Here is an 18,684-nt window from a genome sequence, read left to right on the forward strand (position 1 = left end):
CTCCACTTTTTCCTGTAAACTACCTCTCAACTCTGGACATGAAAAATTAAGCTAAACCAAGTCGAATTTATAAAACAGGGAAATACATTCAACTAAAGACTTTTCTTTCAACTTTTTAAAAATAAAACTTTAGCCCTATAGAAAAGTTGCAAAAATAATACAGTACACCTATCACCCAGCTTCCCGTAATGTTAACATCTTGTATAACCATAGTGCAATTACCATAATTAAGAAACCAATATCAGCATAATACTATTAACTAAACTACAGGCTTTATTTGGATTTCACCAGTTTTCCTACTAATGTCCTTTTTTCTATTCCAGAATCCAGTCTGGGAGCCCACATTGCATTTAGTTGACATGTCTCTCCAATCTGAGAAAGTTCCTTGTTCTTTTCTCGTCTTCCCTGACCTTCACACTTTTGAAGGGTACTGGTAAGTTATTTTGTAGACTGTCCCACACTTTAGGTTTGTCTGAAATTTTCTCAAGATTTTTCTGAGGTTACACATTTCCGGCAAGAGGCAATATGCCCTTCCCATTGCACCATATCAGGGGGTATACATAATGCTGATGCCTTTTCACCGGTGATGTTAACCTTGACCTCTTGATTAAAGTGGTGTCTTCCAGGTTTCTCCACTGTAAAGATATGTTTTCCTTTTGTTTGGGATTGAATCATGTACTCCACAAGTGTTAATCCGTGTTTCCATGGGTGCAAACTGTTTGTAAATAGGACCTTTGAGGATGTTAGTATTAGTTAAGGTGTGGACCCAATTGCGAACAGGATCTTTGTAGGTACTATTTAGATGAGGCCAAATTGAATCAGCATGGGCCTTAATCCATATGGCTGGAGTCCGTACAAGCAGAGGAAATTCAGACACAGTTAGCAGAAGCCAGAAGTAGGAGACCACAGAATGAGGCAGATTGCCATGTGTTGGAGGAACCCCAAGGGTGGTGGCAAGCCAGCACCAGAACACTACAGACCCTGGGAGAAAGCCCGGCCTGTCAAGACCCTGATGCTGGACTTCAAGCCTCCAAAACTGTGAGACAATAAATTCCCCTTATTAAGTCAACCAGTTTGTGATATTTGTCATAGCAGCCCTGGCAAACTGAGACACCTCTGTAATTAAGAACTATCATAGGAGAAGGAATACTTTGAGACAATGCAAATATACTATTTCTCCTCAAACTTCTGCCCACTGATTTTAGCATTCACTGATGGATGCTAAGTCCAATTGCCTGCAACAATCATTACTGTCGTGTTTTAAGGGTAGTTTTCTATTTCCGTTATCCCTCTACATTTACTAATTAGAATTCTGAAGGAAGAGCTGCTGCTCCTCCCCCTTTTATTTATTTATTAAATTATTTTTGTATATCAGTATGGACTCATGAGTAGTTATATTATTCTATGGATTATAATCCAATACTACCGTCATTTATTTTTGTTGCTCCAGTTGTTACGGCTCTGGCCATTGATGGCTCTTTCAGGTTGGCACTGCATCTTTTCTAGTGTCCCCATCCTTCTGATTTGGGGGCATTTCCTTACTTTCTGTGACCACAAGATGCTCCAGGCTTACCTTATGATTTCCCTATCCTGGCCCTAGAATCAACTATTTCTGCAAAGACCCCTTTTTCCTTTTATTGGAGGAAGGTATTTAGACACCAAAGCTGGGTACCAGATATACTCATTGCTACTACAGTATCACTGCTCCTAGGCCCTCTCAGTGGACAGAAAATGGAAATATGCCATGCATACTAACCCATGCATGCACACACATCTATACCTATTTCTCTGTCTATCTATCTGTAGGCAGATAATAAAACATCAGTTTCATACAGATACCCCTGATTCCAATTCTAAAAACCTCTCTTAACATTTCCTCCAATATCTCCCCAATGTGAGGATTAAGACGAATGAAAAAGGCTTATGCATTTAAACAGAACAGTTTCCAACTATTGTCTTGGCCGGGATTCATAGGCCAAATCTGACCCATGACCTATTTTTTGTAAACAAAGTTTTACGGTAAAACATTGCACCTGCTAATTTACATATTGTCTACAGCTGCCTTCAACCAGAACAAAAGAGTTGAGTAATTGTTACAGACTATATGCTCTGCAAAGCTGAAAATATTTCATATCTTAAATATGAAATTTTCTCCTTTGCAGAAAAATTTTGCAGACCCCTCATATCGACTATGTTTCAGTTTTCACTGGGGAGACAGAAAGGTACTGTGGAAAGAGTGTGGGTTCAAGTCTCACCTCAAACAATTCCCAGCCATGTGGCCTTAATAAGTCACTGACCCTCTCCTCCCCTAGTTCCCTCTTTCCCTGCAGGGATTTTATGAAGACCAGAAATCAAGTGAAACTTGGTAGATGTTCAACTAATGATAGGTGGTATTATTTCTGCAGGTTGGCTGTTCGGACTTCAGAGTAGACTTTTGCACATAAATAACATGTGCTCAGGGGTGGGTAGGTGACTAATGTAGCACAGGCTCTGTTTGGCCCATGGTGACTCTGAACCATGATCCTGAACTCCAGAGCTCACTCCATCACTTATTAATTGTGGGAACTTGGGCAGCAAAAACCTCTCTGAGCCATTCTCTCTCTTCAGACAATATCTTCATAGGACCTAAGAAGTTATGTCTATGAATGTCTTTAAGCCATGATCCCCCAAACCAGTCTCAAGACCAAAGCTGGAAGGGCTGCATCAAAATTAGAAAAGAAATGTCTTAAAAATACATGTTCATGGGCTCTAGCCTTGGGGATTCTGAGTTAGGAGGCCTGGAAGAGGGCCACACCAAGCATTTTTAGCAAGAACCTAAGGTGATTTGGATGCAGGGCAAGGTGTAACAAACCACTGTTGCACAGCAGTAAATATCAAACCAATCCCCTCCCTGTCATCACGTCAGCCTAAATCCTCACCACTGCCCTGCTGCCTTCCTCTCACTGAGGGAAAGGCTTAAAGAGTTTCTTCAAATGCTACTAGAAAAAAAAAAAATGCTCCCTCCTCTAAGACACTTCATTTTACCCCTTATAGGAGCTTGGGTCCTATATAGAACTCCAAGAGCTAAGTAAGATTCTCTTTGTTTCAAAAGAAAATTCATCCTCCCTACATGGGACCTGACTCCCAGGGGTGTATATCTCCCTGGCAACATGGGATATGACTCCCGGGGAAGAATCTGGACCTGACATCATGGGATTGAGAACATCTTCTTGACCAAAAGGGGAAAGCAAAATGAAACAAAACAAAGTTTCGGTGGCAGAGAGATTTCAAATGGAGTCGAGAGGTCACTCTCGTGGACATTCTTATGCACTATATAGAGAACACTTTTTTAGGTTCTAGTGTGTTGGAATAGCTAAAAGTAAACACCTGAAACTATCAAACTGCAACCCAGTAGCCTTGACTCTTAAAGACGATTGTATAACAATGTAGCTTACAAGGGGTGACAGTGTGATTGTGAAAACCCTGTGGATCACACTCCCTTTATCCAGTGTATGGATGGATGAGTAGAAAAATGGGGACAAAAACTAAATGAAAAATAGGGTGGGAGGAGGGGATGATTTTGGTGTTCTTTTTTACTTTTATTTTTTATTCTTATTTTTACTTTTTCTGGTACAAGGAAAATGTTCAAAAAATAGATTGGGGTGATGAGTGCACAACTATATGATGGTATTGTGAACAACTGATTGTACACTTCGGATGACCGTATGGTATGTGAATATATCACAATAAAATTGAATTAAAAAAAAAAAGAAAATCCGGTCTATTCCTTAAACACCGTTCTCCTTTACAAAAATCCCCAGTGTGTGCAACTCCTCATGGCATGGAGACAACAAATACTAAATGAAGAACCAGATAGGTTATGGGGAGAGGACAGGGAGCAGCAAGAGGACCAGGGACGCTAGCGAGGATGAGAGCAGATTAAAGAAGGCAGAAAGGAGCTGCCCTCCTGTCCTTGGTCACCTCAGCAGACGCCTTCATACAATGCCCTACTTGACAGCGCGACCGGGTGAGAAGCAGAGACCAAAAAAGATCCAGGGCTCCCTGGCCCAGAGCTGGTACTCAAAGTTGGTACCCAGGGTTGCAGGAATAGGAATGGAGAGTCCCAGGGGCCTTCTGGATGTGAGGGACAGATGGACATCATTGTCAAAGCACCATATGTGTGAACACACTAGGGCTGGTCTACCAGCTCAAACGGCAGGACACTCCAGCTCACTCTTACATGAGAACGGACAGCAGAAAGGGTAGGTGAGTCCAGGAATAGGATTCCAATGGAGGCCATCAAATTTAGTCAGCAGCTTCCAAAGTGACTTGACCCTTCACCTATCAAGCTTTTTTAATATGGGAGAGAAGGGCAATTTTCTCCCATAATGAGATTTTATATGAGCACTGTTTGAGTAGCTTTGGCAAACACTGGGATCAAAAGGTGCAGGAACATTCTCTGTCTTCCAACCAGTTGGGAGTGGCTTTCTGGAAAAGGCCCAATGATAAATTCTCCCTTCTCCTCCCCACCCAGTCCACTCACACACCCACTGGGCCAGTTGGTTTCAAATAGAGAAGGGAAGTTCAGCAATCAATGCAAACGTGAATGCATGGTGGGGGCTCTGAGAGGAACTCAGAGGGTGCCCCACAGCCAGTACCTCTACCCCCAAAACAGAGGTCAAATCTTACCCGCTGCTTCTCTGGGTCCACGTAGCGAATGCCAAAGTAGTCCTTCTCCAGCAAGCTATAGTAGTTGCAGATGTGGTCAATGAGAAACTGCCCTTTGGTTTCCCTCTGCAAAGGAAGCATATTTAGGTCTCAGCCAGAGCTCACCTTATGCATTCATGACTAAAACATGCCTCATTTGCCCCGATGGGTCAGTGCTTAGAAAAACGGATTTGCTCACTCCAGTCCCTGGAGCAGCAGCTTCCAAACTCTTTCAACAGTGAGAAGCACATTATACATTGTGCTCCATCACACACACACACTCACACACATACTAACGTACACACACGAAAAGCCAAAGGAATACCAGAAAAGGAACCAAAGAAACATAAAACAGTAATATATAGATGCAATGCACTCGGATATGTTCCACTTTCTTCTATTACATGCCTGCCATTTGGTTTTTCAAAATGCTATTCATAACTCAGAACACCAATCTCACAACTCATTAACTGGTCAAAACCCACAGTTTGCAAAACAATGCCCTAAAAATAAAAGCAAACACTCATACAACATGTATAATGTGCCAGGTTGCTTGTTCTAATCGTTTTGTAGGTATTAACTCATTCAGAACTCACAGTCATCCTATGGGGAAGGTTCCCATTTTATATGTGAGGAATTTGAAACACACGTAGGTTAAGTAACTTTCCCAAAATCACACAACTTATAAAGATGAAGACAGGATTTGAGCCAGGCCGTCTGACTCTAGAATCTGGGCTCCTAACACTACACGTTGCCATCCGTGGCTACTCTAACAGGAGGCAAAGTCTAGTTGGTGTGGCAAGGCAATGAATGGTATCTAAACACCCCAAACCCCCATTAGGAATGGTGGAAAATCTGCTTCCTCAGATTTCAAAGCCACCAAATCACATCCACAAGTTAATGCAGAAAAACATTGTAGGAGAATCCACGCAGGAGGGAATCTGGGGAAGACTGGAAGATCCCAGGACTGGGATTCAAAGACAGGCCTATGTGATCTCGGGCAAACTCCCTGACTGTTTGCCCATCAGTAAAATGAGATGGTTAGACCAGAATATTTGTCAGATGGTTTGATTACTTCTGCTTCTAAAGTTCTGAGTGAGCAATGTATAAACCAAATCTGATTAAGATAAATACCATTACTACAAAACCCTCTTTAATCACGAAGACACTTCCAAGCCCTCATCAGGATATTTGATAAGATTAATAACTGATTCAATCAAAGTTGCTGACAGACCCATGGAATATTTTAGGGATGAAATGTGACCTATAAAATAAATGAAGAAATTGGATGCATTAAGTGACCCTCTCTTCCCATCCATTAAAAATAATTTTGGAAGGCCCATTTGATTACTTTTTCATTAAAAACCACTGCTGTCAGCTCAGGAAGCTGAAAGGAAAGTCGCTTGCTGGCCTGAGATGCATTGCATTGAACAAGGACTGCATTTGTAAGCACATGTTGTGATATGAAGTTCCAATTTTCCAGAAATCACTTCCAAGTTTAACAGTGAATGAACTTTGAGTCTTTACTTCCTTTCTAAAAGAAACCACCTGATCGAGCTCAAAAGGGACAAACTATCAAAATGGAATTTGTTTTTAAATCCTGTAATTGTTTTTAAGCAGGAGGTTCAAATGACAAGCTACTCCTGATGACAGCAGAACCCACAGCTCAGAATAAAATCAATGGATTTAGTTCCTTTTACAGATTTTCTTTATAATCCACTCATCTTTAAAAGGCTGCTGCATGATCAAATCACCAAATTTAACACATGAGTTCCTCATATTATGGTTGGACTGCAAAGCTCTCTGCGTTAGATTTACTATGGCAAACTACCACTACTATGTACAATGTACACGAGGTATGGGGGTCAAGGCAAAACGTTAGAATGATGTGGGATTGAGCAGATGTTGATTGCACAGGACAGCTACTGCTATCATTTTGCATTGAAGTTTTTATCAAAAGCATAACAAAGATTTTTAAATGATTAAACACAACAACCAACATGTACTCTCTGGCAACATCTCCTTAAGTCTAAGGAATCTATCTAAAACCCTTAGAAGAAAATGACACTGCAGACCAAGTGGTTTCTGGAGTATGCAAGCGTGCCTTCTAAAAAGTAGGACAGGTCACAGGTCTTTGCTACTCCAAGTATGCCCCTCAGACCAGCAGTATCGAGGAGCAACATCCCAGCAGCCCCAGCAACCCCTGAGAGGGAGCTTGTTAGAAACACGATATCTCAGGCACCTCCCCAGACCCACTGAACCAAATCTGCATTTTAGCAAGATCCCTTCTCAGGTAATTCATATGCACATTAAAGTTTGAGAAGTACCGGTCCAGGGGAATTTTACCAACATTGGAAAGTGCAAAATTTCTCACCAGATTCCACAGGTCACTAGAGAAAAGGCCCATTTTTCCTTGAGAAGTGTCTAGCCCTCAACTCAGATGGAAAAATCAGAGTCCTTTTCAACCTCAAGTACACATCTGCCATTCACTGCCTTTGTTAAAGGCTGTCACTCTGGCAGCTCTGTCCCTCTCCTGTGCAGACTGCCCAGCCGGCCTCTGCATCCCAAGATATTCCATGTCTCACTGCTTCAGGCCAAGGAAGACAGCTTATGGCCCCCACATTCCACTCTGCTCCACCCCTGACTGGAAATTTGGGTGATGTTCTTGGGCCATGTTAATTTCCTATCAGTACCATTTATGTGGACTAAGCCCAATTCTGACCCCAAAAAGCAAGGCCACACGAGCCCAGTAGCAAGTGTTAGAAAAGTTCACTCAGGGGTCTGCGCATGAGGACAGACCCCTCACTTCAGGGGAGGGCATCTGAACATGAACAGGTTCTGTCCTCCCCTTACTCCTAGAACTCTGGTGAATTTACCAGAACCTTCCACCCCCCTCCTCTGCTGCAGCCTATCCCAGTGCCTGGCACACTGGGTGTTCATGAATGAATAAATGAGTAATTGCTTTTCTCTCATAGAAAACCTGGGGTCTGGGAACAAAGGGAAGAGTTTCCCACAAACCATCTGGACTGAAGAACACGCACAGAGAGCCTTGGGCAAGGCAGTAGGATCCTTGTATCGATAATTCCTCAAACACCGTGGATTTAGCCAACTTACACCCTTCAAGGTCCATGTGGACAAGGAGTTATCAAATATTTCAAGTTTAAGGACTCCTTTTTAATGTTGAAATTTTGTTGATTCTCCCACAAATAGTTGTACTTTCAGTACCCACTGAGTGGGGGAAGAAATCAAACAAAATAAATTCAAGCTTTTAAATAAACTGTGTTTTATTAATCACAACAGAGTTCTATACATGGGAAAAAGATAAGATACAAATGCCTGAGCAAGACCTTACATGGGGTCAGTAGGTTTTTACGGTCTGTGCCCCAAGAAAGTACCTTAAGTAAAGACTTTTGATGCCATTTCTAAATGAGGTTACTGAGTCTCAGAAAAGCACTGCCAGGGTTGACGGAAGAATCTTTTAATTACACACATTTAAATTAGTGTCCCAGTATTGATCCTCACAATGTGTGGTGCACTGAAAATTCATATCTTTTACGATTCGTGTAGTAAAATAACATGAGTAGAATTGCAATTTCCTAGTAGGTTCAAAACCATTGATGTGTTGCGTATAAATATCTAAACCAGCGCCAGTCAAGGTGAGGTCCATGGTCTGTTGGTTTCTGGCATATTTGTGGCTGAAGTTCCAGGTGTGGGGAGCCCTGGCTCACCCTGGAACTGCTGCCAACTAACCAATTAGCTTTTCTAAAAAATTCTGATCACAAGGCAGTACTTTGGGATTCATGTTGATAAAATGAAAGGAACACTGAGTTGCTCTGGATCTTCATTGCCTCATTTATGAACTGAATTGTACCTTCTTCAGGGAGTACTGTGTGCATCAAACACAAGGTGAGAGATCTCATTTGACACATAGTAGTTGCTCAGGGAACAAAAGCTATATTACTGTTGTGAATAATATCATGATTTTTTTTCTCCTGATTTCTGTGGCTCCTTCTGCTCTCTGGAGGCTGCTGAGTGGACTGGGGTCAGGAGCAAATCCCAATATACATAGATGAATGGATATCTTGTCTTTCCCTCATAGGTGGGCTTTGATTCTCTTCCTTAAGATCAAAAGATCCTATTTTTTTAAAATAACAAACTAGCCCACTGTGCCGGTTTGAATGTATTATGTCCCCCAAAACGCCATTATCTATGATGCAATCTTGTGTGGGCAGATGTATTAGTGTTGATTAGATTGTAATTTTTGATTGAGTGTTTCTATGGAGATGCGACCCACCCAACTGTAGGTGATAACTCTGATTAGTTAATTTCCATGGAGGCGTGGCCCCACCCATTCAACATGGGCCTTGATTAGTTCACTGGAGCACTATATAAGCTCAGACAGAAGGAGTGAGCTTGCCACAGCCAAGAGGGACACTTTGAAGAATGCACAAGAGCTAAGAGAGGAGCTGCAGATGAGAGACAGTTTGAAGACAGCTGTAGAGAGCAGACTTTTGCTCTGGAGAAGCCAAGAGAGGAAAAAATGCCCCAAGAGCAATTGAGAGTGACATTTTGAAGAAGAGCAGAAACCAAGAGAGGACAAAATGCCCCAAGAGCAACACTTTGGAGAATATCATTTTGAAATGCAACCTGGGAGCAAGTGGACACCAGCCATGTGCCTTCCCAGCTAACAGAGGTTTTCTGGATGCCAATGGCCTTGCTCCAGTGAAGGTACCCTTTGTTGATGCCTTACCTTGGACACTTTATGGCCTTAAGACTGTAACTTTGTAACCAAATAAAACCCCTTTATAAAAGCCAGTCCATCTCTGGTATTTGCACTCTGGCAGCATTTGCAAACTAGAATGCCCACTTTTCTGAATTTTCCACCTCTCCCCCTAATCCCAAAATATATATTAGAAAACAGAATGAGCCACCTGTCTCCACCACTTACCAACTAGTCAGCCTTAAATAAGTCATGAACTGGTGCAGATACTTAGTTTCTTCTTCTTTAAAGGGGACTAATGATAATAACTTCCATATCTACCCACCAAGGAGTTATTTTGAGGTTCATTCATATATTTATTAAACACATATTATGCACCAAGCATTGGGATAAGGATTAGAGATAAACAAAGAGCAAGAGAAATACAATGTATAATCCCACAGATCTTAAAGCCCTGTGTTTCATAAACTGTGAAAGCCTTTTGCAAACTGTGAAGTTCTGTATGTACCAATGTAAGGCGTCATTATTAATAATATTAAGAATAATCTTTTATCAACAATTTCACAGATCCTTTTAGATGCAAGGAAGTTGAAAAGAAGAGTATCCATCTCCCAGAATTTGCCTCTGTGAGGAAGAAAATGAGCAGAGAGAAAGACCTCCATTCTCTTGACTGGTTCCTCTGGCAGCCAATTGCTGATGATGCATTTACTTCAACTCCCTGGTTCAGTGACAAAGTTAAGACAACAGTAAATTTGTGTTTAAAGAAAAAGAGCAAGAAAAATCAACTGCCTAAGTCAGCAATTGTTTGTCTCCAATGACAAGAAATGTTGCTACCTTTTAGATGTCGGTTAAGTGGGAAAAACAGTACCAACTTAAAAAAAGCTAATGTGTTGCTATAAACCAAGATTTAAAGTTTGAATGCTACCTCCATAAATAAAGGTATGAACATAATAATGATAATTACCATTTATTGAACACTTACTGTAGGCCAAGAACTGCGTTACACACTTTGCATTTACTCTCCCAACAACCCATTGAGGTAGCTAACATTCTCCTCAATTTGTAGATTAGGAAAATGAACTCAGGAATGTAAAGTTTGTTTATAGGTCTGTCAAGTTCAGATCCAATATGTTCTAGGAAGTCAGTTTGCCTGTGAGCCCCCATTCTCTTTGTGGAGATAGAGGAAAGCAAGAATACAAGGATTTGGGGGCAATATCAAGTCCTTAAGTTACTAGAATTTGGACATTGGCAGGTAGGAGCCCTGGGTTATCCGACCACACCACTATGACTGGGGAGGGGTGGTTTTTAAAAATACAAAAGCACATTATAGTAGATGCCACTGGTTGACAGCCCAGTATCCATACATCCCTTTGTCTTTCCTCAGACAACCCAGATTTTGCTCAGGTATGCACATGTACACACACACACACACACACACACACACACACACACACACAGAGGCAAAGTCCATGAGCCTCAGTGAACTTTGACCCACCCTATCTTCAGGTCCTATTCTTGGTTGATATAAGGGTAGCCCCACCCCCCTTTTATTTCACTGACTCAAAGGAACATGACCAGTTTAGGTCAATGAGACCTGTGGAGCAATTTACTGGTGTTTCTGGAATGGTTCCTATCCACTCTTCTGAAAGAGCTCCAGCAAAAGACCTCCTCTTCCCTCTGGAAGTCATAATACAGAACCAAGAGGCCTGGGACTGCTGCAGCCATCTTCAACCCAGCCTGAGGATGAAGCCAACCCAGGGCAGAGCCAAAATATTCACAGAGAAATGGAGCCTGTGCCTCCAGATCGTCAATCTTGAAGCCCATCCCAAGTGTGAACTTCCAGGGATGCCAACACATTTCCTTGCCTCATTCAGCAAGAACATGTTGGTTTCTCTGCTCCTTGCAGCCAAAACTTACATTCTGAAGAGTCAGTGCCCCAAGGCCCAGAAGACAATAGCGCAGGCATTAAACACAATCTTGGAGGTTGCCAACCAGTGAGCCAAAGAGCCGAGTCCATGGTCCATTTACAGGCATATTGCATTTGGCCAGCATGGTCATTTTGTGTTTTAAATGGGGAGCTTAAACATAATCTATGGAGGTGGCTTCTCTGGAAAAGTTGGAGGGTCTGGAAGCTGTGGGCGACACTCCCACGAAAGTGCTCTAGAGTTTGGTATTGGCTGCCCCTTTCCAGGGGCATGGTTCTGCAGCCCACCTTTCCACCACTGCTGTTGTCACACCCAGCCCCCTTCTTCCACTTCCCGTGTTTCCCTGACACCCCTCCCCGCCCCCAAACTCCTACTCTGAAGCAATCTAGAGGCCTCCAAAAGAGTTCCTTGAAACTGTTTTCCTTGGAAGTCCTCTGGAACAACTTCCCAGCCAGGAAAAGGCCCCAGTGGACACAGCCTTGAGCTGCCCTCTAAGGCTGTCCAGCCACTGAAATCCTAGGACCCTCTGGAGGAAGAAAAGTCCAGCACAGAACTAAGAGATGGGTGGAGGGAGGGATGAGGAGGGCAGGCAATGTCCAGACAAGTCAGAAGCACACAGCCAGGACTGGTTTAGTCTGGGGCTGGCACTGAGCCCCCAGGAGCTCCTTCTGACAAACAGAAGTGGGAGCTGCTGAGACCTCATTTTCTGGTTGAGAAAGGTGTGAGCTAGTGTTCAAAGGGCCCCGTGGCTCCGCACCCCTGCTGGCAGGAGCCTCTTCTGAGGAAAGGCGCAGCCTCCCCTGGCATGGATGCATATCTAGGGAAGGGTAGAATTGTCAGTCTCTGATGAGTCTTTTGCCTTGGGAAGAAGAATCCATTTCCCATCTGGATGCCTAGAAACTTCTGGGGAGCTTCTAGCCAATTGCAAGACTCTGAACAGAAAACAAATGTCAGGTTTGCAGCTGGGAGTATGCCTCCTAAGAAGAGACGGTTGCATTTCTTTTGTGAATTGAGGGACTCAATCTGTTTAATTTAGTAGGCAGATGAACAAAGAACAGCAATGGGAAATCAGTCGTCTAAGTTCTATTGTGAAGAACAAGCATTTGCTAATTTAAGAAAGAGTATGATTGAACAACATCAAAAGCTTTCTCTGTTTGTATCTCTGCTAAAAAATCTCAAGCATATTTGTGTAAATTCACACCTTTTGGTGCTGGTAGGCACCATAGCTTTAACCAAAACAGAGAATCTCTTTAGAGGGAAATTAGCCTTTATAATGGGATTTTAAACAGCAAGTGATACATTGCTTTGTTAATTATTCCTTCCCATTGCAGACAGTAACTTGTAGTTGACATTTGGCTGTGACATATATTCAGAAAATTGTACCATGCCAAGCCAGCAAGGAAAGAAATAGGTGAGAAAATGTAAAGAAAATGTAAAGAAAAACAAGAAGGAAAAACAGAGGGACTTTTTGTGGTTGAATCTGTGGTTCTCAGGCAGAAATTAAAAGTTGCTTTGATTTGGGTTATTCAAATACTTTCAGATGCTTGGAAGGTAAACCTCATATTGTCAGGAGATATAATATTTCAGATAAGAGAAATTTCTAGATAACTGAAAGTTTTACCTTTAAGATAGAGCAATGATGTATTTGTTGTTTCTGAGATTTGGGGAAGCTGAAGTACCTAATGCTGAATACACATCTATTGCACAGTAAAACTCAGTATTACTCTACTACTATATATTACTATATTATATTACCACATTAATAGGATCATTGAAAATATAGACTGGATTAATTAAAGGCATTTTTGGTTATAAAAAATATTAAGTTGGGGGAGGGAAAGACAGGGTGATGATTCTAGCAGTGACCTAAAAAAAACAGAAAATAACAAAAACAACTGCCAAAGACTGCCATTCATAAAAGAAAAAATAATAGTTGCCTGAAAGTGAGACCCCGGTACAAGACAAAGTCTAGATGCAACTGGCCACCTAACCCAGCCTGGCCTTCTGGTAGACCATCAAAAACCAACTGCAGATCTAAAGCATGCACAGCCCCTACACAGTCTGAGAAGCAGAAACACACTACCATGATCACAGAGAGACTTGGTAATGTCAAAGCTGGGGAAGGCAAAGGGCCCTAAGGAAGAAAGGCTAAGAAGTAGTGAATTCATGAGAGGATGAAACAGCCACGAGTTGGCTGCTCCATTACCTGAGTCCTAAATGGCATCATCTGAGGGTGTGTCATAGGTGAATAGGAAGGCAGAGTGGCTTGGTGTCTGTACTGTTTGCCTTCTCTGTTTCTTCTGGGTTTTTCCACCTTCTGATACATCCCCTGTGTTTCTTGACTTTCATTCTAAAAGAAGCCTTGTGCGTCTTTGCCCAAGCCTGGGGTCATTTCTCTTCCAACTGGCACATAGATCATCCCAATGCCTTGGGGAATCACATTTGATTTCTTCTTAGCAATTTCTGCCATGGCTCAGAAAGTTTTTCCTTCCTTGACTTTTTCTTCTGGTTGTTGTTTCTGGGTTTATTTCCATTTCCCAATTCCTCAGGGCACTAGCCTCTCAATAATTTAAAAGTTTTCCAAGTCTAAGCCTTTTCACAATTTCACCAATGTGCTTTTTATCTCATGCTGAGGAAGCCAAGGCTCAGAGAGGCCTGTTAACCTGCCCAAGGTCAACACAGCTGCAAAGTGGCAGAGTCAATATTCAAGCCCAGGTCTGCTTGCCTTGGTAATTACATCTAAATTTTTAAGTGGTTAAAACAGAAATAAGTATGGGATGTTTTGAGTGTTCCCTTTTACTTTTATTTTTATTCTTATTTTCATTTTTATTTTTTGGAGTAATGAAAATGTTCAAAAATTGTGGTGTTGAATGCACAACTATATGATGATACTGTGAACAATTATTATACACTTTGGATGACTGTATGGTATATGAATATATTTCAACAAAATTACATTAAAAAAAAAAACAGAAATAAATAAGCCAGCAGAGCATCTTGATGACATAAATATAGAAGTTACAATTTTTTTCAAAAGGAAAAAATTAAGAAATAAACGTGTGACTATCAAAAGTGAACATAAACATATTTTTCTTTATTACTTAAAGTTCTGAAGGGGAAAATACATTTTTAAGTGATCTCCTCCCTCCAGTAGCTGAGACAAGATTTTAGGTTAAAGTGCTTTCAGAGGCAAGCTGTCAAGACTAATCTTTGCTTCCCAAATTTGAATACACCTTCATTTAATGTCTGCCTTTTTTTCTGATCTAATTTAATGTCTAGTCTAATCTATGATTTGCAACATTTCTCTAGAAAGCATTTTTACATAGAAAGTTCCGACCTCTGGCCTCCCAGCCTTGCAGAGCTGCAGGTGAGATGCTAACTCACCTCCGCTTCTCAAGTATCTGCCTAGAACTTCTTCAGTGCCTGCCACTCTATGCTGTGTATGCCTTTTATCTACTGTATTAGTTAGGGTTCTCTAGGGAAACAGAACCAACAAGAGATATCTATAAATATAAGATTAATAAAAGTGTCTCACGCAACTGTAGGTGTGCACGAGTCCAGATCCATATGGCAGGCAGCAGACTGGCAACTCCAATGAAGATGTTCGATGAACTCCTCAGGCAACAAACTGGCAACATCAATGAACTCCTCATGAAACACTTTGCTGGTCAGCCAAAGAAGTGAAGGTACCCTATCTGTCTTGCTTAAAAGTCTTCAACTGATTGGATTACATCCAGCTGACTGCATTCTCTCATTGTGGAAGACATGTCCTTCGTTGATGTCATCTGTCACAGCTGCAGCCAATTGACTGATGATTTAATAACCCAGCCTTCTGGTTTATTAACCAGCCACAAATGTCCTTGCAGTAATGGTTAGGCCAGTGCTTGCTTAACCAGACACCTGGGTACCATCACCTGGCCAAGTTGACACATGAACCTCAACAACACATCTACATTACCGCAACTACTCATCTGAGTGAATCCACGTAAGTCCCAGGAGCTAATTGCTTTTCCATTTTCTAGGACAGGATGATGAAATTTAGGGAGGTTGAGTAACTTGCCAGAAGTTACACAACAAACAAAGGGCAGGATCCAGGTTTCAACTCAGGCCTCCCAGCAGCCAACGAGAAAAGACTGGAATTATTAATGTTAGAGAGCAGTACTAACTCCCATATTAAAAGAAATCACAGAATACTGGAGTTGGAAAGAACTGTAGAGAGAATCTGATCTAAACCCCTCATTTTAGAAATGGGGAAACTGAGGCCCAAAGGGGTTAAAATGAAATAAGACAAATTAGCATTGAAACTGAGATTTAAAATCAAGAGTTGGAGCCAAGATGTATCTGTCAGGATAGTCTAGGTTAAGATGCAGTAAGAAAGAATCCCAAAATGTCAGTGCATTAACACCTTAAAGGTTGCTTCCTCACTTACAATATCTGCTCATTATGGAGGGCTCCGCTCATCATTGTGTAAAGATTCAGAACCATTAAGCTACCTCTTGACAGCTGCTTTAAGGATCACCACATCAGTAGGAAATGAATGTGGTGAATCCCACAATGGCTTTTAAAGCTTCTGCCTGGAAGTGACATACATCATTTCTGCTCGTTGGCCAAAAAAAAAGTTACCTGTCTTGTCTAACTTCAAAGAGGGTAGGGAAGTGACATTGCGCCTCAAACCCTCAAGGAGAAGAAACCTGCTTGTAAACAATCCTAATACCTATCATACCAGGACTTGAGCCAACACTTGGTTTAATTAACCTAGCACGCCAGAATTGTCCACGACAAAAATATTTTTAAAATACTCACCTAAAAAAAATAAAAAATAAAAAATAAAATACTCACCTAAAACTGTTGTTGCATTGCCACTCATGTTAGAATTCTCATTTATTTACTTTGAGCCTGTCCATTATGACCCTAAGCCATTATTTGCATTTTAAGAAATTCAATGAGTTTGGGGTCCACTGTACAGCTGGAATCACCTGCTGGTCATATGTTTTTAAATGATTTTAGAATATAGGGCTCCAAGAAAAATATACCAAGAGGCTCTTAGGAGTTGCCATTCACACAGAAAGAGAGCAAAGAAGTGTTTTCTGCTTATGTATTCTTAACACATGCAGGAGCTTAACAAGGAAGACAGAATTTTCCTCCTGAAATTGCATACAGTCAGCTCAGCAGTCAAAAAACTGAACAAAACAAAAAGACCTGGGGTCCAATTAAGCATAGAATCCCTTCAAAGTCCTGTCTATCTGACAAGAGCCTTGGGCTCTGAGGATAATTTGACGGGGCTGCCCTCAAAGCAGCCAGCAAGAGTTGTTGCATGGTCTACAGAGAAATTCAAAATAACTTACACAATTAGCTCAGCTAGGGAAAGAAAAATCTGCTCAATGTAGCTGATAAAAAAGGAAAACTACCCAAGGACAGAGGGATGAATTGAAGAGAAGGAGACTTCATAAACGTACTCCTAAAATACCCATGGGAGTCCACGTGGCTCAGTATCTGTCTGGAGGCACATGGAAAGAGGAGCAGGGCAATAGCACAAGTACTTGAAAAGAAATTCCATTCTTTGGTACTGGTTTTCAAAGAACACTAAAAGTAACTCAAGGTTTAACCCACAATAACATTTCTCAGAAGCCGTTAGCCTCTCCAGGTGCTGGAGGGACTCTTACTTGCCAAAACTCCAAAATTCCCTCCCAGAGGCCAAGCCTAAGAGGCATAATTTTATCTTTTATCTCCCCATCCCCACCTCTCCCTTATTAGTACATAGGCTGATGGCCTCTTTTGCAGCAAGAAACAATCGTTCCCTTCCAGGAAGGAGAAGAGGAGGGAGAAGCAGAGGAGGCTAAAGCAGATAAGAGCTTGAACACCTCTGTGTGCTTAAAATTACACAGGTGACGTGGTTTGCAAGGAGACTCTGCAAAGGCCCAAAGCATATCTCTGTCATATTTGGTGCAGCTTGCCCAAGAAGCATTTTGAGAAAGTTGAGAAAACTGGGAATAGAATCGACTGGGAGGGGAATCAGGAGATTCAACACGGTAACACGGTTAACCCCCATCATGTCTTCCAGGACTTTGGCTTTCATATGGCTAGACATGGCCACCTCACAGGAAATTACAATCCAGTGTGACAATCCTGATTAGGAATAACAGCCTCGCATTACCGAGTCTCACTATAAAGGAGGCCTGTTCTGAGTGCTGCACAGAGATTATGTCATCTACTCTTTCCAACAACCCTATCACCAGCCTTATTTGGGTGGATGACCTTCTAGAAATGTATGCTTTCCACCCCCTCCATTCCTAATTTTTCCAAGCTACATTTGTTTTTGCTCTCAAATTTTACTCCTTATTCTGGCAAAAGACCACCCCAGCCTGGCCCACGATTCCACTTTCCAAAGGCCTGATGGCTCACTTCAGTCATCTCATTCCAGAGAATCCTGTGTACAGAGCCTCTCAGTAGTCGGGATTAGCAGCCTGCAGCCCACACAGCCCCTGGGACTCCTGAAACAATGCATCTGCTGGGGGGGATCCCTGCAGGCACACATAAGAGAATATTTGTCCCAAATATTTAAAGACTGAACAACGTAGGCTGGGTCCTCCAACCATCACACCCCTCCTTTCTTCAAGCGATTAGTCACCAACGAGGAAAAACGTCCTGGTTATCTTTACTTCTCTCCAATTACGCTGCAACCCAAGCCAAAGGGTGTTTTGTTTTCTTAAAAGTAAAAATACAGAGAATGATTGATGTGACGTTTTATAGCCATTATCAGCTATTACCAACCAGCTTTCTTCTTAAAGCCTCTTCTGCTTTTTCTTATCCTTTGCAGCAGACAGCAAAATATCTGAAGGAAAATATCAGATCCAGTCCACAAATTCTATACCTGAAGAACATTGTTTAGCAATGCACAGATGCAGTCTGATGGCACTGTATAAATGTATAAGAATGCACAGAAACACTCAAACTAGCATAAAAGTGAGAACGCCCTCCAGTGACTCAATCTTAAGAAGGCATGCAAAAATATGCAAGATATGGCATAAAATGGAAATTTAAAAATATATATATTATAAAACAGAATAAACTTTTTTGGTAAAATTCTTCTATTTGTATGTGTGCATACTTATACACACACATATACATACTCAGCTAGGCACAAAGAAAAAAGACTTGAAGGCTAAAAGCTAAATGTTGATGATGATTTTGGTGGGAGACAAGAGTTAGGCTAGTTTTATCTTTGTGCCATTTGCATTTTCTAGCTTTTCTACAAGCAACAATAATTAGGCTGGTTTTCAGTATAAAAATAATGTATGTTGTATTTTAAGTCATGCACAGCACTGGTTTACTCTCTGAAGGTTAAAATACAGA

At 41.6% G+C, this 18,684-nt stretch overlaps 1 protein-coding gene across 2 annotated transcripts in view; it reads right to left on the reverse strand.

The window, feature by feature from the left end:
- Positions 1-18,684, reverse strand: part of FRMD3 (FERM domain containing 3) — a 298,912-nt gene that overhangs the window by 144,276 nt on the left and 135,952 nt on the right. The window contains exon 2 of one of the 2 annotated variants that reach the window (XM_037797263.1): positions 4,669-4,773. In XM_037797263.1, coding sequence (XP_037653191.1) covers positions 4,669-4,773 — 105 coding nt within the window. Of the gene's footprint in view, positions 1-4,668; positions 4,774-18,684 lie in introns of those variants that run through there. The other variant, XM_037797264.1, reaches the window with a different exon arrangement.

Source organism: Choloepus didactylus, chromosome 10 (assembly GCF_015220235.1).
Source record: "Choloepus didactylus isolate mChoDid1 chromosome 10, mChoDid1.pri, whole genome shotgun sequence".
NCBI classification, from domain to species: Eukaryota; Metazoa; Chordata; class Mammalia; order Pilosa; family Megalonychidae; genus Choloepus; species Choloepus didactylus.